At 47.2% G+C, this 27,362-nt stretch overlaps 1 protein-coding gene across 1 annotated transcript in view; it reads right to left on the reverse strand.

Moving 5' to 3' along the window:
• SPEN (spen family transcriptional repressor) overlaps positions 1 to 20,198 on the reverse strand; it is a 62,271-nt gene extending 42,073 nt beyond the window's left edge. The window contains exons 1-3 of the mRNA XM_088529616.1: positions 20,013 to 20,198; positions 4,491 to 4,811; positions 668 to 1,144 (exon numbers count right to left, since the gene is read on the reverse strand). Coding sequence (XP_088385742.1) covers positions 668 to 1,144; positions 4,491 to 4,811; positions 20,013 to 20,095 — 881 coding nt within the window. The 5' untranslated portion in view covers positions 20,096 to 20,198. The remainder of the gene's footprint in view (positions 1 to 667; positions 1,145 to 4,490; positions 4,812 to 20,012) is intronic.
• Between the last annotated feature and the right edge of the window lie 7,164 nt (positions 20,199 to 27,362).

Raw genomic sequence — 27,362 nt, forward strand, 5'->3', positions numbered from 1 at the left:
TGCTAAAGAAATCCACTGCCTGATGAGCCCTAGTAGCTTTTTTTGTGCAGCACATTCACATTTTTACAAATTATTCTTCCAACTCTCTCATTTTTGCTGCAAGGGAGCAGGGTAAAAAGAGAGGGGAGACAACACACCAGTCTCTTAAATGTTAGCGGCGATACACAATTAAGAGAAATTGGATATTAAATAATCATCATTTCCCAAGGTATTTTAAAATGTGTTCTACAAAAGGCAGTTGGACCTTCATAATTTGCTTATTCTGTAATCTGAGCGAATGAACTAATCGCCCCATTCCCCAACCGGACAGGGTGGCAGTAGCCAGCAGTGCAGCAAGGTCTTGGATTTGCACGTCCCCACTTTTGCAGCTCGCTGCCCAGCGATGCTGCAGGTAGTCACCATGGAAAATAATTAGCAATGGCAACAACGTTCCCCTTGGATTTGCTTTGTGCCAAGTCCTCACACATTCCACCATGGTTTATTTCTACCTCAGCAAGTAACTCTGCCACAAAAACGCCTTCTATTCTGAGGGCCCTGGCTGCGGTTCCTCCTTGCGGCCTCGGAACGGCGGCCGGTGCCGACGCGCCGCAGGGCCCCGCTGTGACGGCTGCCACCACTGCACTGCGTCAAGCAACAGAGCATCTCAGCACAAGCAGAGGGGACCTACCTGTCGCTGCTGGTACTGCTGCTGCTGCTGATAGAATCACTACTCGAGGATCTACTCCTGGACCCGCTGCCGCTTGGGGACCGCGCGGGTCGGGACGCCTGGCTGGCCAGCCTCTGAGGGGACTGCGTCCTCGACTGTGACGAATGCGGCGACCGGCTCCTGCTGTGCTGGTAATTCCGTTCTGGCCTTCTGCCTCGTACCTCCCGTGTAATATCATCCCTGTAGATATCCCTGTGTACCACACTGGGCAATGTAAACTGCTCCCGGGCCCTAGGTTCGTAACGGGGGTCGTGAGCATCAAAACGGTTTGGACTTCGACTCCGAGAAGTGTAATAGAGCCCATGCTGCAAAGTCCGCTCTCGAGGATCTCTATAGTAATCCTGCTCGTAATGTCGTGTCCGATCAAATCCTCCCGTCCCCCGTTCATGGTGTCCATAGGCACTATGTTCATAAGCACGCTCCCTGTTATCTGAAGCCCTGCATTTAGGAGGGGGGGAAAAACATTTCATCAATCAGAAAGAGGCAAGCAAAACTAAAAGCAAATCATGCAAACATTCACTTTGGCACTGAATTTAATTTTACAACTGATTCCTCACTGAGGAACAATAACCTATCAAGCAAACACTGACAAACTTAAACATTATACTTGACTCCAAAGTTATATTCATATAAAATAAAGCTGAGCAATCATTTTTTTAAATCATATATTGAGGCTTTCATGACCAGCATCTTGCACAGGATAATATATTGGTTTCCAGAGCAGAACCCTAATTTAAGTTCGGGTGGTTGTGTTTTGTTTTGAATATTTTATCTTCTTTTATATTAGACAAAAAAAAAACACCCACATTTTTAAACAAAGCAATTGCATTTTTGCTTTTTCAGATTTTTTTTTCCCTTGAATTTGGTAATTGCCGCTGCACATCTTTGCATATCTTATCATTATCTTTTGGCAAAAATGGCATCACAAATTGGGCTATAGCCATGAAAGCCTCAGTGCAAAGCATAACCCAGAGATAAGAAGCTGCTTTCAAAAGGGGTAGGACTACCCACACAGAAGCTCAGAAAAATTAGGGGGTGGTTCTTGGTGCTGTTATTTTAAAATATTTTACCCTCTTACAAATAATTTTGCTTTTATCAGACTGCTACACTCAATTCTTGGGAAAGCTGCATACCCAAAGGCACATTTTGATGACTAGGGTCAATATACTTCATTTGCAAGTATTTATAACTACCAAAAAGGGTGCAGCCCCCAAAGATATTCAAATCCCTACACAAAGAATATAAATTAACTTCTCAATGATTTGTTGAGACTATTACTGTTCTTCAGTTACATAATTTGCACCTCTTCTATGCTTGTAAGCATACTCATTTAAAGTTGCTAAGAGCCATTTTGCTTTAGCATTTATAACATTTTGCTTGTCAGTTAAGGAAAGTTCTATGCTCTAAGGATGTTAGTGTGACCTCTCAAATACAGATATAGTAAAACTGACAGGTGAAGTTTAAAGAACATTACAAATAGTTTAGTAGTCTACGTTTAGACAAGTATCGGGATGGTATGGCTAAATTACATCTGCAAAATGGGAAGATCAGAAATGATATTCTGAAGGCTTAAAAAAATACTTGCAAAATTCTAAATATGTCAGGGTGCCCAAAGTTAATTTTAAAATTAATTATCCTTCTTACAAAGGACATTTCAGCCTTTTTGTCATCTTTCTCAGATATTTCCTTCAGGTTGAATTATTAATCACTTCAACCCCCTGAATCCTAATAACCTAATTCTGCTCTATAGTTACTCCTCTTCTCCTGCACTGCAAGTCTGTCTTCTATTTAAAACAGCAGCAATATTTCAGATATCCTTTATAAACTGAAAATTGGACTTGAATCTTTTTTGATTAATATCTCAAGAAGTTTCTTCAGTAACTTCTCCAGTGATTCACTACATGTTTAATACTCTAAATATAACCATGTGTTGTTAAAATTATAATTCCTTTTTCAGACTTTATAAAGAGCTAATTCATGGCTTGCCTGCATTTTTTTCTTCCAAATTTTATATATATATAAATAACCTAACTAGTGCAACAGCAAATTCCAGTAACATATATACCCGTTTAAAAGTCATTGTTGCTCTTTACTTTTATTACCTGTTGCTTGCAACAATGGCATTTTTAAAGATATTTGAGTGTCTAGCACAGAGGTTTGCCCCCCTCCCTTTTGAAGGAACAAGATCAACAGTTTCATAAATTATTGCATTTAGCATCCTATAAAGTGTTAATCAGTGACAGTTGAGGTAGGAGTATAAGCAACATTTTCTAGAGTGTTACTGCTATAGCTGCATAAAAGAATGAAGTCCTTATCCATAAAAAGGACACAGAAGACAGACAGAGGAGCTAGCAGAGCTGAAATCTAATGGCTACAGTGCTTTTTTTTTTGATTTATCTATTAGTACTAAGTACTACTGGAGTTAGTGGAAAGAAAGGGTTTGACTTGGGTTAGGAGAGGGGCTAATATACACAGGGCAGGACATACCAACCTTTTCCAAGTGTGGAAACACGACCTATATTCCCAATTAAATCTAGGGAGAGAATTGTGAACATAACTTCCCCAATTTTGGCCCCTCTTACAGGGGTAATCCACCTTCTTAATGGGCAAGGGTGTCAAATGATATTTTAGATGAATCAACAAGAAAAAAAAAATCTTAGTGACAAGACAAAAAAAAAATTCCACTGGAAGCAACAGTCTCAGACTGAAAGCACAGATCTGAAACCCCCAGACTTCTTTCTTGAGACAGTAGGCACTGAAATAGATCCATTATTTTAATTTCCAGCCCTATGTCTGAATCAAGCAGCTGGTAGAAGTTCACCCACGGCATGAGGGAATTCATCACTGCCGGCCAGCAGGCATCCTCTATCCGCCTTTGTAACCATCCAGCCCAGTCATTGCTCATTGATGTATCCACAAACTGATTATTAGCGCCACGTCCTTAAAACTAAAGTATGTTTAATGCGGAGCAGCAAAGAGCTTTTTAAGAGACTAGATAGTAATCCACTCCCCATGGCTACTGACGTCTTGACTGTATAACATCCAATAAATTCAAGGCAGTAGTTCTTATCCCAGCATTAAAAAAAAAAAAAACTATAATTTCCAAAATTTAGTAATGTCCATCATCTCTTTTTTGCCAATACCATCAGAAAGAATAATCCCAATCACTTGGAAATGATGTAGATCCAAAATGGAAACATCAAAAGCTGCCTTCGGTCTTCTCCATCCAAGCGTATTCCCATGGCTAAATGTTGTCTGTAGATCCAAAGGACCGCATCATTAAAGGCTACTAGAAATTTTAGGTGACAATCCAATTAACATATAAACTGCGTATAGCGAGAACTGAGAACTAGGCATGAAGCTTTCACAGCATTTTAGGTTCTAGTATTCCACAGATACTCCACAGAGAACTTCAACACATGTTGTAGCAATATAGCTCCATCTGGCAGTAGGGATACATCCGAATAAGGCCTTAATATTATCCAAGAAATGGAATCATTACTTCTAGAAAAGAGTAACTCCAATATCGGTGCTGGCCAAGGAAATCTTCCATCTTAAAACCACCTCATTTCAAGTGCAGATATCCAACCAGCTGCAGAAAACATCCTCTATGGATCCACAAGGTACCAGCCATTGGGATAGAAATCACTTCCGTTTCCAACCCAAAATAGGAAACATAGATAATTCCCAAAATTTTAAATCCATCTGGGGGCCCTATATACGAGTTTGTGTTTCTCACCATATCAAATACAAAATACCTGCCTAGAAAAACCTTGGAACTTACCCATCAAGTCTCCGCTCATAACGTCCTTCCCGTGCATGAAGCGATGGTGGGGGGCCGTAAGTGGGCCCCCCACCACCTCCTCTGAACCCAGAAACCTCTCTACTACGAGATGCTATGGAAACTGTATCATCCAATCCCCGAGCAGCGCTGGGAATGGTTCCTGGTTCGTTATAATCCGTCCGTAGGTCTCTATCTCCCATTTTGTTGACAGAGTTGTGTGCCTTCTGCGCACTCTTGATGTCCACAAAATCCACAAACGCTGCCACTCCACCTTCTGACCCCCTTTTAGGGAGGATTTTGACACTTTCAACACGTCCATATCTGGGAAAAAAAAGGCAAAACAAAGCACATATATTAATGACAGAAGAAAATGACTGTATAGTAACAATTATGCAAATCATTTCTCCCTCCTAGATGATAAGAAAACCTTTCTCAAAATCAAAACACAGCAGAGTCTGGGGGAGGTGCTTTCAAGAAGAGGAAAAAGGCCATTTGCACTTGCCAGAAATATTTACAAAAGTCCTCTCTTTTGGTTAGCCTACCATGAAATCACTTTTATAATAACAGAGCAATAGCAGCTAACGAAATAGAAAGGTATTTGCAATTAGAATAGCACCTCTAATTTTTAATCTGACAAGCAAGACAATTAAGCAAAACCATGTCACAACAAGTAAAAATAAAGCCATCCCAACAATTTCCTTAAGAAATAATGACCTTAACACAGCAATTCTACTACTCCCGTCTATATTTAATCCATTCAGCACTAAACAATGGTCTTCATGCGACTCCTGATTCCCCACCTCAACCTCATTCATTCACCGCAGCCTCGTTCTGTGTTTAGACTGTGACCTATAAATGTACCTTGGACCGGAGTTCAACTTCTAGCTGCCCAATCTGGGACAAGCCACATGCAGGAATGTGACACCGCCCTACTTAATGCATGTTATGGAGTTAAGTAATAGTCACCTACAGGTGAGTAAGTGTCCGCACACACACACACACACAAAAAAAAAAAAAAAAAAAAAAAAAAAAAAGGAATGAACACCGAATATGTTTACACACCACAAAGCACTGTGCCAAGATGGTTACCAAAGGCCAGATAAACTGATATGGAAAAAAAAAAGGGATAAAAATGTCAAGTATCAACTCAGCAACCTTTTAAAACAGCCCAGACTTGGAGATCGCACTGCAATCCTTCCTCTCAACCAGGAGGATTAGACAAATTATTTTGGAATCTACTGATCAAGCAAAATGAAATATACAAGGGGAGGGGAAGGGGAGCGGAGGAAAAAAAAAATCCTCAACTTTATAAAGAACTTTTACAAACCATTTTCTGTCGATTCGCAAAGGCAGCACAATGGTGAAACAAATTCAAGTGACCTTAAGCAAGCAATGCTGTTTTCAGCAATATACACAAGAAAGCAGCTCACACACTTGCAAATCAGAGGAGTAAATTATTTCAGAACCTGCACTGGACACTGTTTTACGCACGACTTTCAAAATGCCTTAAAATGTCATCACTGTTATTGTATGACTAATTCTCAGCTACGGTGTGAAACGCCACCTCCCTGACTGCGGGCCTCTCCTCCTGATTTGACCTACTATACTTTATATAGGATCTGGTTTAGCTTTAGATTTCATTCTTCTCTATTTTATACAAACACAGGCCGGTAGTCATCAAGGAGTATCTGTATAAACACGGGCAAAAAAATGTTCCTTGACAGACATAAGAAGGCAAAGGCGGGTACATGCTGCAGTGCTGCTTGGAGCTTGTTGCCTTTCTTACAGGTGCACAGCAGCCTCTTTGCAGGTGACACAGGCAAGAGAAGAGAAACAGGAGAGCAAGAAGGGTGAAGGAAAACAGAAAGGAGCTGGTGAATGAGAGGGACTGACTGCCAGAAGAAATGTGACCATAATAACGCAGGTACGCGAGTTAGCTTCGCGTAAGTCCCATCAACGTTTATTTTCGTAGTGGTTCTCTAATGACACACAAAAAAAGGAGAGAGAATTGCCCTAGAATCAAGTGCTTTAACTTCCATTGAGTTTTTATTCTCAATATCGCAGTTAGAGAAGTGATTGGTTAGAGCATCCTTCCTTTTTGCTTGCTGTTTACACACACTCCATTTCTGGCAACCGCCTTAAGACTCCCTAGAAGATCTAAACTCCCTCCTGACCTTTCCGACTGCAACCACCACAGCTGCTTCGTCCGGAGGAGGGCTGCCTGCCGGCTGCATCAGCAACGGGGCCTCTCCACGACTGTTCCCACTCACTATCCTGTAAATCTTTTATTTCCTCATCGTGAAACCGTAACACACACGTGATTTTGAGCGCCGTACCGACAGAACTCAATTATTCAAGGGCTAGAATACGGTAAGATGTTTAGCTAGTCTAGCTCCTGCTGCCCACAAAGTGCAGGATTACAGAACAACAGCGTAACACGCTCTCGATGCACCAAAGCCATCAACCAGTACAAGCACAAATCTTCCAGCTGGAGCTCGATTTCTGTATCGAAAGCGGCACGCTCACAGCCATCACTTATTTGCCATTTTCATTTTGGGGAAAACAAAAATGGCTGCTATAAAATATGGGAGTTTGCAATTTGTATTTGCTGCCAACAGAAAACATTGTTACAAATAATAACTCTGCATTATCAAATACTGACTTTTCAAAGTTTTATAGCAAAAAATTCAAAATGGTCTGATGCATACTGACTTGTGCTGAAAGTAAAAGAAAAAACATCTCCTGAATTGTCAGGAGACTAAGACACACAGTAGAAAACTGTAATTTTCCATCCTTTTCCCCCTCTCCACCCCCCCAATCAGGAATGAATGTGGGAGGCTACCACAGTTCCATATTCTACCGCAACCACAGTCCTAAATCATCTAGATCTGGTGTGTTTTAATCTGTCCACTGTCCAGATATTTAGTCTGCTGTGCGCTGCTCTGCCGCACCGTGCCCTTGATGAGCCCCAGGGATAATCTGTGACAATCGTCTTTGCTGGAAGGAGGAGGAGAAAGGGAAAGGAGGGGGGAGTGGGGGGAGGAAATAAAAAAAAGGAAAACAGAGAAGGAGAGAGCCCTGAGCGTTCAAGGACAGCTGCCGAAACAGGAAGGTTTGCATTTTCCGTGCCCCAATGTGCTCTGTGTGCTATGATTACAGATCCTTTAGTCCCCCACCGTGAAGATTAATCTATGTAGTGCTCCAGCCCGGCCCTCCCGCTGGCGGCTCTCCGAGCTGCTCCCGTGCTGGCAGGCGCTGGCGGAGGACGAGTGCACCGCGTCGCACCGCTCTGCACCGCGTCGCACCGCTCTGCACCGCGTCGCACCGCTCTGCACCGCGCTGCGCGGCCCAGCCCAGCGCGAGAGGAGGGGAGAGCTGCAGTGCTGCAGCTCAGCCGCGTTACTGCAGCACATTTATATGTTACACGGCGAGGGGGGAAGAAAAAGAGAGACTTTCTGCAGGGCAGGGGAGGGAGGAGCAGCAGCGACGCGGCGGCTCCTTACGCAGGTCACCACTTAAAGCAAGATGGAGGCAGAGGCGCTCGCGGGAGCAGCGGAGCACTCTGCGCCACGCGACCTTTGTGCGGATCCGCAGGGCTGGGAAGAGGGGACAAAAGGACAACAGGAGGCACCGCCGTGACCCTTGGGAACGATCGCAGAGCAGCTCCTCCAAACATTTGTCCGTATCTTTATACCTACGCGTCAGCTGTTTCCAAGAAGGCTGCGTTTCACCATCCCTGGCACATTGAGCAGAAAACAAAGAGCCGTGTTCGCCGAGCTCCAAATCCACCAGCCCCAACGAAACCCAGGCTTTTTAATGCCTCTGCCCAGGTAAATTCATGCTGATTAATCATTAGCTCCAACCCTGTTTTGTATTGTAACAGAGGTGGCTGAGCCATATTTCAGAGTGTACAGGTCAGCCAGAAGCAGAGGATGAAGCACAAGAGCATGATTTTAACACCAAGCCATAAGTACCAACGTGGTGGCCATTTCAAAAAAGTCGCTAGGTGAGCCCTGCTGTGCCGAAGCTACATTAACACGGCTGCCCAGCGCGAGGAAAGGAATCCATCACGTACGCTACCAAAAAGCACCTGCACAAGCAGGCAGCTGAAACGTGCCCAGGCTCCCAGCACGGCCGCTCCGCCTGTTCCATGCGGCCCATCCACCCAAACAGCAACAGCCGGGCTGGGAACGGCCGCCAACGCGGGGCCGCTCTCCTTCCTCCTCCCCAGGCGGCCAGGGCAGCGCCGAGGAGCCACCTCTCAGTGCCCACGTTCCTGCGTTCCTCGCTCTTCCATTTTGCTGGGGCTGGGGGTTTCCTCTAACCGCTCCGTTCCCTGGCTTGTTTCTGCCAAGCAAAACCGTTTCAAACAAAGGAGGGGCTATGAGAATACTGGCCAGCAAATATTCAGCATGCGAATGTTTCCACATGGCTTCGTTATTTTAGAAACTGATTAGGATCTTTATTAGCTTATGCATGTAAAATAGGAAAGCATTGCTTAAAAAGCAGGAAGAGAAGCATAGATTTTTTACCTTAAACTCTCTGTTTTCCTTGAATTACACTTTAAATTACATTACCTCCTTATTTCTTGGACTGTGCTCTCGCCATGCTTGGGGAAACCCTTCCTACCCATTTCTGCTCTTCCTGGATTTTACAGGCCAGTTACATCCCGGTTTACAAAAACACCTTAATTTCACGATGAGTTGGCTAACACCTCAGTCCAAACGCTATTAAATGCAAGACGCGTCACCAGAGCAGAGGCAGTTCATAGGATTTTGTGTTTGCCTCTGCATCGCTCATTAAGAGTGTGATCTGATGGGACGCTCTGATACAGGCGGACACGGGAATATTTTGGATTCACTGGGGTTCACCTCGGCTGAAGGCAGCTGTCTGCAGCCCTTTGAAGCGCACAGCTGCTTTTCAGTGTGCGCGCAACTCTCAAACCCCTTCCTCCCTGATTATTTTATACGTAGCACAAGCCAGGGCCCACATTATTCAGCATAGCGTGTACACAGTTTGAAGCCTTTCGTGACTAATCACATTCCTCTTATTTTGCTGCTACTTCATAACAAAATGACGTGTGCTGAAATAATACTTATCCAGATGCCTGCGTCTCTTCTCCGTATTTGTAACTACCAATCAGCCCAAATCTTCCATGCTGGGGACTATTCTAGTCCTGTACTTCCCCCTCCCCAAACTGGACCTCCAGTTACAGGGCAACACAAGATGTACAAATACTACTATACAGGCTCCTATTACCATTCCACATTTTTTTTCCCAGGCATTTGCTAATCTCAAGAAAACATAAAAACACACAATATAAAATAGCTATAACATTGCCTGACAGCAGGTATTGCACACTGCCATGTTTTATGCCCCATTTGCACTCTAGCTGCTTAACTGCCTTGCCCAGGAAAAATATTTAGATAGTCTGGGATCCTTTTAGTTCTTAAAGGGAACAAGGATGGGAGGAAAATAACACAAGTTAATTGAAACATCATTTCATAAGAGATACAAAACTGCATTCCTGAATTCCACAGTTCTGGAAAACACCACTTCAGCTTTAACAACCATCTGAGGAGCTGTCACACGATGCGCTGTAATTGCTCCTCCTCACCGCTCGTCCTCGTAAGGCTGCCACGCAAAACAAACCTGGAAAAGATCTTCATTTGGTAAATGATACCTCACTGCTTATTGGCAAACGCAGGAGCTGACTGGCACTGACAGCCCCAGCTGGACTCCAGAAGACCCAAAAGCCGGTGCTACCTGGACGGTTTGGTGAGAGCTCCTGTTACGGAGCAGCCGGTCCTACTGAAGCCAACATCTTTATACTAATTCCCAAGGGCATCAGACCACAGCCGAGGGTACCAGCACAAAGGCCGGCAGCGACACACGGAACGTTTCCGGCAGCCTCTTGGGAAAATTCAATGTATGGTATTGGCTCTGCTCATCTCCAGCTGCTTTAAAGATGGCTAAAAATAAAACAATTTAAATGCCTCTAATTCTACCTTTCTCCACATAAAATTGCTGTTTCCACACCAGTGAGCTGTCACGAGCGGAGGGGATAGTTTTCGTAATGCCATGAAAACCTTTCCCTTCGCAACACTAAACTGCGCAAACCAAGAGCTCTTCAGGTCACACGGAGCCCTGGTTTTCGGGCTCGTCCCAAGAACAGACCTTGTGACGGCAGTGATTCAGAAACATGCCCTAATTACCAAGCTCCCCTGCTCTTCCAGATTGCCATCTCAGACACTTTAACACGTGTTCAGAGCGATCTTTACCAGCCTTTCAAGAAAAAGCTCTTTGGGGCATTTACCCTGCTGCTCCTCCGAGCCATAAAGACCTGTGGGGAATGCTGAAACTTCAGGAATAAGAACCATCAACCAGGTTGCAAAGTAAAGCAAGACCTCTCATATGCCTATGCTGAATCTTTAGCACAGCTTTCCTACTGCTTTTTTAATTCTCTCCTGCCCCCACGACCCTAGTTATTAGTGGAGCCCCATCCACTCTTCCATTTCCCAGCTTGTGTTAGCCTCAGCCAGCGCTTTGTGGGAAATCTCCCAGCTCTGACCACAAACAAGGGGTTTGTTAATGAGATACAGCACGTGTTTCCATCATACGCCGAAAACAGCTAGGGCTTTGTCTCCACTCGTAATCCCTTTGCAGGAGATGACAGAGTGGGGAATTAAAAAGCCAGCATCGGCACATTCGCTGATAGAGCCGATACCTCTGTTATTAAAGAGCAACACGCTCGACGGATCAGATAGTCTTCGTAGATAACTCTGTGCCGAATAAACATTCACCTCCTGCTTTGCAGTTCAGTGCTCCATGTTAGGATGTAAAAAACAAGCTATTCCCAATTAAGACAACTGATCTGCAGTCGAATTGCCAATGTCACCATTTTGCTATGGTAGAGACATAAATAAACAAATTAAATTATGTTCCACTGGAGAAGATGTGAGAGGGAGAGCAGGCAGGAAAGCGAGAACTTCTTCCCACCTGGAAAACGAGGGAACACTTTAGGAATGCCTTAACGTAGGCTGAAGGTCTATGGGGAAGCTGAACCCAGGTCTTGAACTTCAGAATTACATGAAGCTACCTTCATAAAACCTCTGCTCACCCTCAGTACTTGGTGCAATATCTAGCACTTAATATCATTGCCCAAGTCAGCAGTTCCCTCATCTGCAACGTCAGTTAAATTCAGGGTTGCATCAGAACATGGTGATACTGCATAGTCGGAAGGCAATCTTTTACTGTATTTTAAGGGCTTAATGTAGAACCGTATGGGTAAATACTACGCAAATATAGTTGAACAATCCAAGTTTCTCATTCATACGGCTGCTTTGGCCACCCAGTAAAGAGACAGAAACTCTGTTATTAAGTTACTTTTACTAGTAGTCATCTCCGCACAATTAAGAAAAAGTATATAAGCATCCATCCCTCGGTTTATTGGTAGACACATTAAAAAAAAAATCAAAGTGGCTTTGTGAGCAGAAATAACGAACGCTCATTTCTTATGGATGCACGTCTTGAGGTCGAATTCTCTGGCGTCCAATAAATGCCTTTTCCCACGGTCAGGAACACTTCTCTCCCATGTGGATTCTTTAATGTCTAATAAGGGCTGCACTCCTGCTGCAGCTTTTCTCTCCATGGGGCCGCTAATCAGGTCTCTCTCCCCTATTAGCCTGCCTGTTTGCACGAGACGCCCAGGAACGTCACATCCTTGAAACTGCGAGCCCCCTCGGCCGCAAGTTTAGCTGAACCCAGCTGATGGCTTCAGAAGCGATAAGGAAGGACATGGACACACAGCAAGATCGCATCAATCCTGCTTCCGGAGCAGGTGGGAATAAAAATAAATTACACTGCTTTGTGGTGGTGCAACCGGTCATAGAATAAAGCTCTGGTGGTGATGGACCACATTAAGTACCTTCTAAACACTAGCAGTCTACTGAGTGACTGATTTTAGGATTTGTTCAGATTCAATTTTAGGAGCATACTGCATCATAACTGTAGCGGAATCTCTTGATTAATCAAGTTTTTCATTCTTACGTGAAAGGGTAATTCCCCATCCCAGCTTTGCTTCTCCAAGCTCTGTTTTCTTTCATGCATTCGGTAGCAGATGGAAGAAAATGCAGAGTCATAACATTATGGTCTCCCTGCCATGCTGTAAAGTACTTTAATGTGTATCATCTTAAGGCTTTATGAGTCTTGGTGCTCACTGGCTCATACTTGTCTAGTGAAGCACAAACTTTATATTCTGTTTTCTTGCATTTTCAGAAAGAAGGAATTTCAGAAGAAACTAAAAAGCTACCCTCACTTCGACCATCCAAGTGACCTTGTATTTTGTCCCTTGAGAGACTCACTTTGACTGCAAGAGCTGAAGGCACCTGCTTGCAGCAGCTGAAGGTCGTTACACCAGAAAATCTTGTGCACAGCCCTGTCACACTGGGAGCCCAGTAACTCTTCCTCTTGCCATTTCCTCTCTAGTCTACTAGACTGCAAACCTACTGTAACATTTACAGCAGCTCCAAACTGTCGCAGGGAAAGAGATCAAATGATTGCCTGGAATTTCTACTGGAAAGCAGCTATGGAATCTAGAGCTCAGAGCCACAATCAAGTCACCAACCCTCACCTATTACTAAAAATGTTGCTATCTTAACAGGGAGGGAAAAAACAAAAAACAAACAACAAACAACACTATCACCCTGAGAAAAAAAACTGCATTCCCAGCCAATTCAGACTCCTCCACAAAGAACTATATTTAAGCTAAAGCCTCTGGCCAACTGCTCCGATACCGCCACACCAGCCAATCACCCAAATACAGATGTACAAATATTTTTTCTCCTTGGTTCATGACTCAACATCACCTTGGAGAAAGTGCTCTTTGCTGTGACTAAACCAACTGGCAGCACAATACTCTACAGAGGCCAGGTGTCGGTACAAGGAAACCAACATCCCGTTGCTGACAACCGCCCCGCGAGAGGCACCTACTCAAGTACTTTGTTGACAGCAAATACCTGCTCTAGGTAGTTTCTCCACAGTTGAGATGCTGGAAGTTTCTGCAGCTGGTTGGGCTGCGACAGCTTTTGCTCTGCTGCAACATCAAGACAAGGTTTTGCACAGCTGAGCTGAACACAGATGAGCTCGAATCCCAGCGCTGGAAAAAGACGTTAACAAGGCCAGAGGACATCTTCCTCGGAAGAGACCTACTCTAAATGCACAACTTGGTGATTTATTTTTGGCTGTGTTAACTATTACAGGACCCCCACAGCTGCCACAGTTAAGTCTAAAGAGGACACACTGGAATGAGCCTCCACGCACGCTCTGGGAGCCGTCGCTGTTCAGGATCAGGGGAGGTGTCTGCACCAGCAGCAACAGCACAGGAAAGACACAGGGCAGTGCTTTGGTTTTGCTATTATTTTTGGATTAGAAGATACCCAAAAGGACCACACAAACAAGGCAGATCTCTCCATCTGCAGAGTAAGGCATTCCACACTGAGCAGGCAGTGGTGCAGATCATCAACTCATGCTTCTTCTACAGGTGTTTGGGATTGCCTTGGCTTTTCCATATTTTTAATCAGAGTCCAGTCAGTGCATTTTGATCAGATTTGGAAGTTTCCAAGTGCTCTAAGTGTGACAAAAATTGCTTTAAATTTTAAACTGCTAAGTTCAATTTAAAAGGGAAGAGAAAGGAAGCTTATTCTTTCATTAAGGGTTGTTGTCTTCACACTATTAGATTGCCTGAGACGAGTACTCAATGTAGTAGGCTAAGCAATAACTACCAAAATACAGAAACCCAAGCAGGCACCGTGATCTATTTATTTATTATAAAGTCATCATCACATCTGAAAATATTACTGCAGACCAGATTTAGACACATTTTCTCAGCCTCGAGGAGGCCACAGCTGACGCTGCTCACCCGCTCTCTCCAGGCACCTAGGAAGGAACAACCTCCCGCGCTACCTCCAGCGCATCGGAACCGTCGGGCAAGGAACTCGTTAGCTCAGCTTTGCCCTGCTCTTCATTAACTATTTCAATAACCTTCACTACACCATAAGGACTCGGCTGAGGGTAAGCCACAAGACCAGGTGTGCAGTTTAAATTTCCATCCTCAGGCTCATGTCCTTCCCAGGAAATTTCTAAACTGGCATGCTGAAGAGGCGACTCAACTCACAATGTTATTATGGAGAATAATCGTATTTTCTAGTTTATTCTTTAGCTCATTGTTTAAGAACGGCCTCCTTTGCAATCTTCAGTTTCAGGGCATTCCTGGACCTTATTAAAACCACTGAGCTTAAGAAAAATCCCACACAACCTACCTCCCAAATGCTGGCTTCTCTCTATCTATCTGGAATACATCTGCTCCCCCAGTAACCCAGCAGCCGACAGAACCACTGCCAGCAAAACCTTAAGTAGCCCAAGAGGGGTAACACCCCCAACTTGCTTGCTGCCTGCTATTGCCACTCGCATTTCGCCTTGTTTTGGTATTATTTCTCAGGTGTACCTCCAGGCACAAAAAGCATCTTCTCACGTTGGTAAGCTAAGTGCCATGAAATCACTGCAACAGGAGGACAGTCAGCAGTTGCAACACATCAGGTCATGAAAACAGAACTCGAGGAGGCCCAGGATTACCCTGACTCACTGACTCCTCTAAGAACTGGAACCTGCCCTCCATTCATTTGGATATTTAACTTCCTTTTGGGCAAAATGCTGGCCAAGGCTTCTTCTAAGACTGGCTGACGCCCTCAGCAGAGGACCTAATTTTGGACACGCCTTAAGACGGCAACAAGGTCATCTGCCAGGGAACTTGGCGTGACTTTCAGTCCTAAGAAAAGCAAGGGAAAAATAAAACAGTCAACAAGACCACCGCCAAACAACTTGAAAACTTTAACTGTTTTAACGTGATGAATGCATTAAATATCCCTGGTAAGTCTTGCAATGGCTGGTTAAATTCTCAATCCCCACATCTGGTTTTATCCTTTAAAAGGATGGATTCCAAATGGAATCAAGCACTTCCCATCGGTCCAGATTCTGCAATTACAACTATTCAACCCCAACAAACATCTGTTTTACAAACACCTTGAGAAGGACTGCCTTTAGCGAGCACTTAGCTTTGAAAGGACTGAGACCACATGCAGCAATGCCTAGGAAAGGGCATTAAGACTATTGTTGCATCAAAGGAATTCAGATTAAGGACAAGACCTGCCAAAAGCCAACTTAACTTCAGAGCAGTCTTGCAACAATAACAGAAGCCGGTCTCATCAAATCATAACTAGGCACAACCGGGAGCTCTGAAGAGACTTCAGAGAAGAAATAATGCTACAACGGCCCCCCTCAGATTAGAGAATTCTGAAACCAAGTGACATCAACTTATCTTTCTTACAAGTCAAAGTAGAGGAAAACACTTAATAGAAACTTAGTCCAAATCTGTGCTCTTTGCAGCTTTCCTTTGAAATTATTATATAGGCATTTCAAAGTTTCTTTGAAATGATTATATAGGCATTTCCCTGGCCAGCTTGGCGTCAACAAGCTTGCAACCTCAAGTACACACAAGGAACAAAATCTGGAGCAGTCTGAGGATTCATGAATCTTAAAACTGTTTAAGAGCCTTCCTCCACATGAGTCAGCCTTGGAGGGGGAAAGGAGGAGGCAGCTGCAGACAAAACTGCTCTGTAACATCCACATGAAACCAAAGAGGCGGATGTCAGTATTGCGGAGTTCATAGGAACCAATACCAGTAACAGGTTTATTAAAGGAGATCAGTGGCAAACAGAGTTGGGAGCCACTGCTGGACACAGCATTGCTGCCTGACCAAAGAGCCGCTCCACTGAAAAACCCACTGCTACCAGCACAGCCCTGCGAGCAATAAAACTCCCAGGACTTATTTGAGAATTTTACTAGAAAAACTCGAGCACTATTTACTTACGTCTCAAGCCCAGCTCTGTGCAAAGGCACATAAAGAATGACCCTCACTGGGGAAAGACAAGTTAGAAAATGGGTCTATGTGCCTACGATCCTAAATACACGTGAGGACGATTGTTATTTTTCTTGGGGCTTCCAGCCAGACACCCATGGCAATCGTCCTGTCTCACGCACAGTCTCCAAGACTGCTGACCAAAATCCGAATACTCAATCTTTGCCCTCAGCGCTGATGCAGGAAGCACAGAGATTTTATGTTCCCGGGCTGAATTTACACTACCAAACGACAGACGAAACATTTTGTTGCAAGCAGCACAAACGTTATTTAAAAGTTACTAAAAACAAACAGGGACTCTCCATTACGACATTTTTCCACAGAGTCTCCAGTGCAGCCGTATTTAAAACGTAAACCACTTCTATGGAAGGTGTTGTACACATCTATTCAGACCACAGATCAGAACACACTGCAGCCAAAAGCAAAACACAATTTTTACAGAAGTCTTGAAGTAGTATTAAGAGCTGTTTATCTTCTTTGGGACTGCTCCGATCTGCAAATTATTTATATTTTAAAGGAATACATTCACTTGCTGAAGGCAATCTTTTCCCCATCTTAGATGCAGCCCAGCAGAAGGAAAGAGATGGCAAAGTCACATGGCTCTCTTAATTAAGAAGCTTTTACTCCTCCTGCCCTTTAAAACACCCATAAAGAGGTGAAGCCGAGTTCTTTCAGACAACTAGAAGAAAACATATGGAAGAAGAAAATAAAAACCATGGAAGGGCAGCACTTGTGCTGGGAACAACGGTTACTATATGGAGGTCCTGCAAAGCTGCTGAGCATCTGCTTCAGGAACAGGGAATGACTCTTGTCTTCCAGCCAGGACAGCGTTAACTGGGGAGACCCCAATTACTGCTGCCACCATTTCACTCAGCGACAATTTCAGCAGCCCTCCAATCCCTGCAAACGCCTTAAAAACTCAAGCAAAACACAGCAAAGTTTGAGTTTTGGGTGATTTTTTTTTTGGAAGTGAAAAATATATCTGCAACTTCGCAAGGCATATGAAAACAAAACAGAAAGTCCACGACAGTTTCTATATTTAAACAGGCACGTGAAACCGGTCTCTTGCAACCTGTTTTAGCACCAAGGCAACACGTGGAGAAAAAAAAAAAAAAAAAAAGATTTTCAGAGGGAAAAAAATAAAAACCCAAATGCTGCTCAGGTTAAGTCAGTGCTTTTTTAAAGACTAATCTTAAGATTCCCCTCTCAAATGAGAGGGAAATATCAACCAGAAAAGGTATTCCAACTTATGCCAAACCAAAACAAGACGGGAAACATTTTGACAAATGTTGAGGTGTTTCTGCAAAACACCTCTTCCATCTTAATTCTTTTCCTAAAAAAAAGAGGAACTGAAAGACTGCAAAACCAAGCAAGATTCCAACACAGTAACTAGTGAATTTGGGATGAAGCATGGCGATATCAAGTACATGGGTTTTACATTTTTAGGAGACTTCCTTGAATTTTGCTCCTTCAGAACCCACACGCCCGCGTTTCTTCGGTTCGCTCCTAGCGAGGAAGGCGCAAGGACGAAGCCGTTTGCACCGGGGTTCGACACGGCAAACGACGCCAGAACCCAGCACGGCCGCACCGACGCTCCGAGGCCGACGCCGGCTCGGGCCGCTCTCCGGACGGGCTCCCGCGATCCCCGCGCGGCTTCACCCTCCTCTGCAGCTGGGGGATGGGTGGGAACTCCGCTTAGAGCAGCCAATTCTGGAAAAAAAAACCAAGACTTTCACTCCCCGACGGAAGAAGGGCCCTTTCCAAGGCCCGCGCGGGGCTCGTCCAGGCGGCCGCCGTTCCCAGCACGGTCCCGACCCCGCTCCGTTCCCGCCGTGGGGGAAGCGAGCCAGCCGCGTATTTATTGTGTAACTCGTCCCTTCCCCCTCCCGAGGGCTCCGTGTACAAAGAAACGCTTGCGCTATTGTCCACGTACAGTAGCACCGAGCCCAGGCCCCGCTCAACGGACGCCCCTGCACGATCCGGGGCAAAACTGGAGCACTTGGAGCGACGGGAGCACTAAAGATGCGGATTTATTCCAAATTTATACTTGTGTCCACAGGCAAGTGTTTGGGCCTTGGAGGGAACAGAGAGGCCAGAGCGCATTTTGGTGGTGTTTACTCACGTTAAATCACGCGCTGCAAATGCACTGGTTCAAACGGGTTTTTTTGTTTTGGGGGGGCTGAAATTATAGAATAAACAGGTATTTCCTAGCAGAGTGTTTTCTCCTCCAGCTGTCCCTCAAAACCAAACAGCAGGTTAAAAAAAAAGGCCCTTTTCCCCCTCCATCCCCAAGCGGCAGCACGACAGCAACTTTTTATCCTCCCCTTGGCTTCAACACGCGCCTCGGCCAAAGCGGAGGATCCGCACGGCAAGACTCCGACGGCGCCGGCTCCCCGCTGCCTCCCGTTTCACCCAACGCCTGCGATGGAGCGGGCGGCTCTTCGGCGGGGCGTTCTGGGTGCGTTTGACGCTTTTTTTCTGTTTGTTTGTTTTACTTTTTCTGCCTTGAAATCCTCCCCCCCACCCACACCCACCCCCGCATCCAGCGGGGCCCCGCCGCCATTTTGGAGTCATTCACCGCCGCCGCCGGGGCAGAACCGCCTCTCCGCGCCCGCCTTATGTGGCGAATGCACATAAATATATGTAGATACACGCGTATATATATAGGGGCAAACGCAGTCTGCCAGCACCGAGCCAAGCTCGTGGCTCCTTCTTCCCCCACCCCCCGGTTGCTTTTCCCATGGTGACTCATGTGTTAAGGACGCCCCATCATGTGGCAGGTTCAAGGCAGCTCCGGGAGCCCTTTGGGGCCACGGGAACTTGTTACCTCGCTGGATTTATTTATTTATTTATTTATTTTAGTATTATTATTCATGCGGGAGAAAGCCCGGGGAGTCGCTTTTCTCTCCCGGGGGTTTCTACGCTCGCCTTTCCCAGCGCCTCGGCTCCCACCACAGCGGCGGCTCCGAGAGGGACCCGCTTCGCAGCGCAGGGGGCTCCGGATTTCGGCTCGAGAGGAAGGAAAACAGATATAACAGGGAGGAGAAAAAAACGAAAAAAAAAAAGAAAAGAAAGAAAAAGAGGAGAAAAGGAGAAAAAGCTCCATTCAGCCACTGGAGAGGGGCGATTAAAAAAACATATAATGGAGGAGCAAAATGGCCAGCGAGCCTCCCGGGCTGCAGCCCGCTCCCAAGGCACGGCGCGAACCCCCTGCGCAAACAAAACTAACCCGATGCACGCGGAGAGCCCGGGTCCCTCTCCGCCACCGGGTGCTGCTCCACCATTCCTGATTTTTAACGCATCTCCAATGCTTTTTTCGGTGCCTGCAGCCCCTTCCAGCCGCCGCTCCGTCCTTCCCTCCCTCCCTGGCGCTGGCGCCGCTTCGCCATTGCCGCGCGGCTTATTTACAGCCCGTTCCGCACGCGACGCCGCCGCGATCCCCCTTTTCCTTCTATTCTATTTTTTAGAGGACTAGGGAAAGCAAATAAATAAATAAAAAGGAGGGAAGGGGTCCCGCAGCGACCCCCCTCCCCGCCGGCCGCACTCACCGCTTGAAGTGCTCGATGATCTTCTCCTCGCGCACGTTCTCCGGCAAGTTGCCCACCCAGAGGTGCCTGGTTTCTCGCACCATGCTGCGCGGCGCGGGGCGAGCCCGCCGCGCCTGCCCCGGCTCCCGGCCGCCGCCTCCCCCCGCGCAGCGCTGCCGGCCGCCGCTCGCCCGCCGCCGCCGCCGCCGCCTCCTCCTCGCCGCCCTCCGCCTCTTCCGCCGCGGGGCCCTGCCGCCCTCAGCGCCGCCGGCTGCCTCCCCCCGCGGCGGCGGCGGCGGCGGCGGACGGCACCATGCCCTGCGGGGGGGCCCCCTGGCTCGCGGGCCGGCTGCGGGGCGGCGGGCTCCCCCTCCGCCGCGGGATCTTCTCCTGCGCGGCTCCCCCCGCCTCGTCGCTCGCTCGCTCGCTCCCGCTTCCTCCTCCTCCTCCTCCTCCTCCTCCTCCTCCTCCGTCAGCGGCAGCGCGGCGGCTCCCCCCCCCCCCGCCCCGCTTCTCCTCCCTCCCTCCCCCCGCTTCGCGCTCTCGCTCCTGTGGCCGCTCCGCTTCCCCCCCCCCCCTCCCCGCGCCTCTCGCGGCGCCACACGGGGGCCCCCCCTGCGCAGGCGCAGTGCGCGCCGCGGGGAGCGCGCGGAGGAGGAGCGCGAGCGCGGAACGCCCCGCGCGACAGGCGGACACGCGCGCACACCGCGCACAACAGGCGGACACGCGCACGACAGGCGGACACGCAACACCCAGACACGCACGCAGCGGGTCCCGTGCGCGCGGCCCCACTGCGCCTGCGCGGGGAGGCAACAACGCTGCATGCGAGCAGGGGGCCGCGCTGACAAAAAAGTGGGTGTTGGGGGGGCTCAGACACCCCCCCGGCACCCCTGGGGTCCCTCCGAGACGGCCACAGCTTCCCCCGCTACAGCGAGGGAGGCCGGGCTGCTCGGTGTCACGCTCCGCCAGGCCGTGGAAGCCAGGCGGCCGCCTCGAGGCCATGGCGAGCACCAGTGAAATATTAATGTGAAGGGCCTGGTGCGGAGCCCAGCGCTCCTTTTAATGGCTCCAAAGGTCAGCGCGATACGCAGCCGCGGGCCGGTCTGGCCGCTCCGGCTGCCCCAGCTGCTGGCCCAAGCACTGCGGTGACGAAGGTCGACGAATGGTGCTGGCTCCTCGGCAAACCTCCCGAAAGGAGTTTTCTGGGGAGTTTGGGGACTTCACCAAGGCTACTGTCCTATCGCTCCAGCGCCCTGCCTGGAGAAGCTGTTTTATAAGCCAGGGCAAGATACCACAGCAGTGAAACTCAGACATCTTCTGCTTTGAGGTTGCCATTTGTTCTGTGTAAAGAAAACGTGAAAAAAAAAAAGTGTGGCAAATAAAAATTGTTTCCACTGTGACAACTTATTTCCTTGCAACGTGTTCCCACCATCCAGTTCAACAGAACCTTGCCCAGGGTGGTTTCGACATTTTGGCAACAGGTCCATCTCGGCAGCTATTGAAAATCATCACTTAACGCGTGTGCAAATGTCGTAAATTAATCAGATCTGACCCATGTCAGCTCTGGCCTTGAGAGACCCAAACCTTAATCCCCACCTCTGTCCCTGCTGTGGGGGCTGCAAGGTGATTCCTTTGCATCCCAGTGCCTCAGTTTCCCTGGGAATGACAGATGTTGGGCTGCACCGCCAAATTATTTGAGATCTACGGATTTAAAAAAAAAAATCAAGTTGCATACATCTGTTATTTAAAGCACGTGATGGAGCCGCGTGCACATAAGCAGACTCACTGTCAACATACTCCAACAGTGCTTTCCACTGTGCGTTTCTTTTCCACAGAAATGGGTTTTAGTTTCTGTTGTAACCTGAACATCCAAAGAGCAGTGATCGTTTGTCCAGCGCTTTAAAGGCCTCCACAAGCATCCATGTGAGACAGAGCAAAGAAGGACAGACAGCCCCCACGCCAAACCACGCATCCAACAGCTCTCCTGAGGACGGTGCCAGTTTTCCTCTCTCCACGCGAGTTTGCTGCCACGGCATTTCTAGATATTCCTCCCTGCTGGGGAAGCACCTCCAAGGGACATGAGGGAAAAAAAGAAAAAAAACGACAGCCTCCAGCCTCCTAGGTCCTTCCAAGAAACTTTTCACAGGGTCACTGCTGTCATGAGCCCAGCCAGGAGGAATGTGCGCAGATCAGAAGCCATCGTGGACAAAGCTGTCAAGTCTGTCGACAAAAGGAACGATTGAAATTACCGCTTGAAGGCTCCATATGCACCAGTGCTGGCTGCAACAGCAGCAGGTGGACCCCAGGCCACAACACAAAACCGAGCAGTAGGACCATCCTGAGGCTTGCAGGACTCTGGGGTGGGGGAAGCTTCTCAGCTGCAGGAGTCTCCGGTCGAGCACTCGGTTAGAACAACTGCACACGTTTCGTATCAGCACTCGGAAAGGATTAAAACAAAAGGCCCTATATCAAGGGGGGGGGGGTGATAAACCCATCTCAGCTTGAACACTCCTGGGTCAACCTAGAAAGAAGCAAAGCAAGAGCAGGAAAGATCAAAAGTGAGCCATTAAAGGCGTGAGAAAACAGTGCTGCCGTATAAGGAGCTAATAAAGTTAGCAGCTCTCCGGTTTGAAGAAGGAAAAAAAAAAGGGGGGCAGGAGAATCAGAGAACATCCTCAAGGGCAGTGCAAACAGCAAAGGGAACAGCCAGAGCCAGCCTCCCATCTAGGAGGAAACATGGACGAGGAGGAGGGCACGTCGCCGAGCAAGCAGGCAATGCTCCGAAAGGCAAGTTCATACCCAAACCAAGTCACCCAAGTGGTGGAGCTGGCTGCCACGCGTCACTGAGACATCTTTTAAAGAGACAACTTTAGATACCAAACAAGCACAGAGCGATGTTTGCCAAGGCTGTAACTTCCTATTGCATTTTGAGCTGACAGTGATGCCGCGGGAACGAGGGAAAAAGGAGGTGTTTTGCCTTTCCCCATAGCCTGAGACACTGGCCCAGCACCGGAGACTCAAGCGCATGAGACACAGGAGCAGCCCCATTATGGGCACACAATAGTTATCCACACCAGCATCCAAAGGCATCCAGCTTTCTCCATTTTTTATGGAAAAAAACAATATACCACCTGGACAAGAGCTCTCGAGCATCACCAGAAACCCTGAGAGCTTTTCTTTGTTTGAGTCTCCCAGCCCTATCCACCGTCTTGCCCACATAAAATTCATTTACGTGCCTTTCCTGCTCATTGACTGTATTTATTAACATGGCAGTTGAATATCACATTGCCAGTGCAGCTTTTATCTGATTTTTAAGCTAGCCTGAACTAGCCTGAATTACTGGACTAATTTTATTGCTTACCCATTATGTTTTACGCAGTGGACCTTTTTTCCTCCCCCAGAAGGAATTGGTGCAGTGTGATATTTGGGCTCACGTGTTGCCAAGACAGAGAATGTTAGCTGTTACCAGCTATTACACTGATACTGCTTGGAACACGAAGCGCAGATCTGCATCCTAAACAACATGGAGAGAAAAAAAAAATAATTTTGAACTAGTAAAGCTATTGATTTGGGTTTATTCCTTTGAGGGTAAGTGTTGCAAATCTTCCAGATGAGATAACCCATGTTGAGAAGATTCCCTTCACCACCTGGAATGGTTATTCACAAAACTGAATTCAGAGGCTATTCCCAGCCAAGCTCGCTGTTGTTTTTCTTATCACATGGTACCGAGGCTCTTTGTGGCCACGGAGTATGGCTGCTGCGGCCAGCAGGTTTGCAGGTAGTTTCTGCAGCACAGATGAGAAACCCCTGGAATTCATTTTACACTGAACCTATTTGCATATTATTTATATAAAATACTTGTGCACGGAGACTGACACACACCTGAAAACCTCTCCAGCGACACAGTACAGGAGAACAGCTTCTCGTTTCACCCAGCCACTAGCTTGGCAGATTATGAGGCTGTTCTATGCCTTTTTACCTCTTCAGGATAATAGGAAAGCTTGAGAACCTGTGGTTCCCCCCCTTCTGGAGGATGAGCAGAGGTTTCTGTCGCTGGCCTGTTCTTTGACACCAGAATTTCAGATTTTGTTTAGCTTGGAAAGCTCATGGATATAGTTCTACTAACTCTTCAGCCCAAAGCAGAGGTGGTAAAAGTTCAGTGATCACAAGGTAATTCTTGCTCATTTGCCCCAAACTGCCAAAGAGGAATAATCCCAAATCCCACAGAGTGTGCCAAACCGGGAAACATCCCAAACATCCAGTTTTGCCGATCCACAGTACCCGAGTGCCAGCAAAGGCCCAAGGGACACGAGACTTATCTCAAAACAAATATATCCCTAACAAGAGACTAAAATTAATTTCTCTGTCCACGCTGTTTTAATTCAAGTGCAGATGAGACCTCAGGCACATCAAGCTGTTGGCAAGCTTCAGCTACACTGCAGACCATCTTTCCCCAGCTCTCTACGGCTGCATGAAGCCTGGCCTGGGCACCTCATACTCACCCTTAGCAAAGTTTGACCAGAAAAGCATCAAGCCATTGCTCTACTGCAAATCACTGCAGCAAAGAGCCTGCCTTGCTGGCAATAAAACTGCCGCATTTCTTACAAGATGTTACTCCAGCTCTTCAGGCCGGGGCCCCTCAGCTGGTCAGCCGGAGGCATTCATGCAGCACCGATGCCAATATCCTTATTAAAAGGGGCTGAGGAGAAAGCTTTGCCACTTTCACTCCTGTGCCAGCGCCGCACGCTAGCGACCGCAGAGCCTCAGCACTAAAAGTCGCTCAGGTGTGACCTCGGGGAGCCCAGAACCAGGCGCTTTTTATTACCATCTTGTGCAAAAGAAATTGCAGTCAATAAGGAAACATTTCACTGGAGGAAGCATAGGCTGGAAGGATGAAGTGAGAAAGCAACAGCATCTTGCAGGAACAAGTGGACAGGAAATAAATAAATCGATAACATTTAGTGGGACCCCCAGTGTCCGCGGGCACCACTTAGCTTGTTGCCACGCTGCCTCTGATGTCTGGCCATTGCACTTGCCTCAACAAAACGAGGAGTTACTGCATATGGGTGCACTATTGCACATGGGTCTGTTTGCTTGTGGGGGCCCCTCGATGTCAGGCCCTGGATGGCCTCATTCTCCCCACCGTGCACGCGTGCCGTGTGTCTGAACGTGCCGCACAGCAGCGCAACGCTGACAACTTCACTGTACGTGTCCTGCCTATGCAGCAGCTCTGGAGCACAAACAACTCTGGAAGGCTTTTTTGGGGAGGCAGCTGCCCTTTGCCACAGCAGTTTAATTGTACAGCTCCATTACATGGCCACAGGGAAGGGAACACTACCTGAAGCTCAGCCTTCCCGCAAGAAACAGTCAGTTGCGCTTGGAGTAAAAGCTAGCACAGGCGAGAAGAACAAAAGGCACCAGGACTTCTTCTTTCAAGTGGGAACTGACCATAGAAAACAGCTGATGTGTTCTTCCTTTTTGTTGTTACGATCTCCGTGTTTCCACACCTGGCAATAGGCACTGGAAAAACAAAAAGCACAGAAGGGTATGAAAAGGTGACTGGCAGTTTTTCCACCTGCACGATATTGTACCTGGGCCAGTAGCTTTGGCTCAGCAGCATGGGGGAAGCCTTGGTAGCAGGACTCCAAAGAGCAACGACCAGAACACATTAGCAGCCTTCGCAAATAAAGCTAAGCTAATCTTTCACGCCACCCATGCACTATGCAGATGGGACTGGTAAACACAGCTTCCTTGAAAATTGACTAATGCACTGCACTTTTTCTTTTTTCTTTTTTTTAAGGTCGCAAAGCAGAGCCTTTTTATTCTTTTTTCTTTCTTTTTTTCCAGAAGCACCAGACTGTTCTTTTTTGCGAAATGCTAAGTGGTGGGAAGGGAAAGCCCTGGGACCTACTCATGTTATCCAGACAGAAGTAACCACAGAAACGTTGTGGGTTTCTGTGGCCCGTGTACAACACACACTGACACAAGCAGCCCAGTGTGGCTCGCACGCCCCGGCACGGCCTGAGCCGACTGCCCAGATGTCTTCGAGATCACAGCGCTTTTACAGTACTTACGAAGAAGGTATCTGCTGCCGAGTGGGAGTTGCACAATCTTCTATTTCCTTTGGAGGGAAAAAAAATAGACGACTGCTTTTCACCTATAATATTGTAGAATTCCCCTGCATTTTACAGAGAAGAGATGCCTTTGAAAATAAATAAATAAATGAGATTGTAGGGCTTACTCAAAGCAGAGCATCTGCATTAGCTAGGTGGGCTTAGCCCCCTCACAAGCAAGGTCGAGCTGGCTCCCACGGAGACACATTAGCGCTAGCAGCCAGCTTTAATGCAAAGCTGTGGTCAAACCACAGCAGAGCCAGCACTAAAAGAGGTCACTTGGGGACTACAAAAAAGGGGGGGAAAAGGTAAGTGATGAATAAATAAGCAGATGTTTATTCCCCCCAACACCCATCTTCACGCTAGCAGGGGAAAGAAAGGAGTAATTTTCCTGTAGCAGGTTAAGAAATAACAGCCCTGTTCCCAGGACAGAATAAAACTGAACAAATTTAGGTTGTTGCTCTCAGCCAGTCCCCTTTACCAACCTCTTTTCCCCCCCCACACATCCCTTTGTAGCCTTAAAAGCCACCAGCTCCGGCATTTTTATCTCTAGCACTTGAAAAACAGAGGTTTGGCCATCGACTTCAAGCTGGATGTGATTTTTTTTTTCCTTCCAGTGGCATCATGAAAAAAAAAATAATAAAATAACTTACCCGCCTCGCAGGCAGGGCTGCAAAAGCTTAAATTTGTGCCTGCCTTGCATAAAGGCTTTTGAAAACCTTCCAAAGAAGGTGCCGTAGGATTGTAAATCCTTCCCCTTATTAATAAAAATGGAGCTATTGTTCCAGCGCTAATCAAGGCTTGTCTCCAGCTGGGCAATTTTAAGACGCAATTGAAAACACACACACACAGAGTTTTTTTTTTTTTTAAAAAAAAGGAAGCTTCAGCCCACAGGCTACTGAGGGGGGACTAAAAAAGTGACGTATTCTTTGAAGAAGAAAAAAAAAAGATGAAAAATAATGCTAGTATTTAAAATGAATCCCAAGCGGGAGTATGGAAGGGGGACCCGAGGGCGCTCCCTCCCAATGCCTGGGAAAGGTCACTCCTGCCACGATCCCCACCGCTGCCAGCCCAGCCTCATCCATCTCCATCAGGAGCCATTTCTGCTTTTAATTTATTTAGAGAAGGGAAAAAGGCGGGGAGTGGGGGGGGGGGAAACGAAGCGGGGGAGGGAAGGGAGCGTTACAAACACCTCCCAGCACCCCCTCTCCGCGAAGATGAGGGAAACCGAGATGGGGAAGGGGGCGGGAGGAGAGGC

This window comes from Tinamus guttatus, unplaced genomic scaffold, assembly GCF_059628265.1.
Source record: "Tinamus guttatus ecotype Peru unplaced genomic scaffold, ASM5962826v1 Tinamus_guttatus_pri_ptg000332l, whole genome shotgun sequence".
Taxonomy (NCBI): Eukaryota; Metazoa; Chordata; class Aves; order Tinamiformes; family Tinamidae; genus Tinamus; species Tinamus guttatus.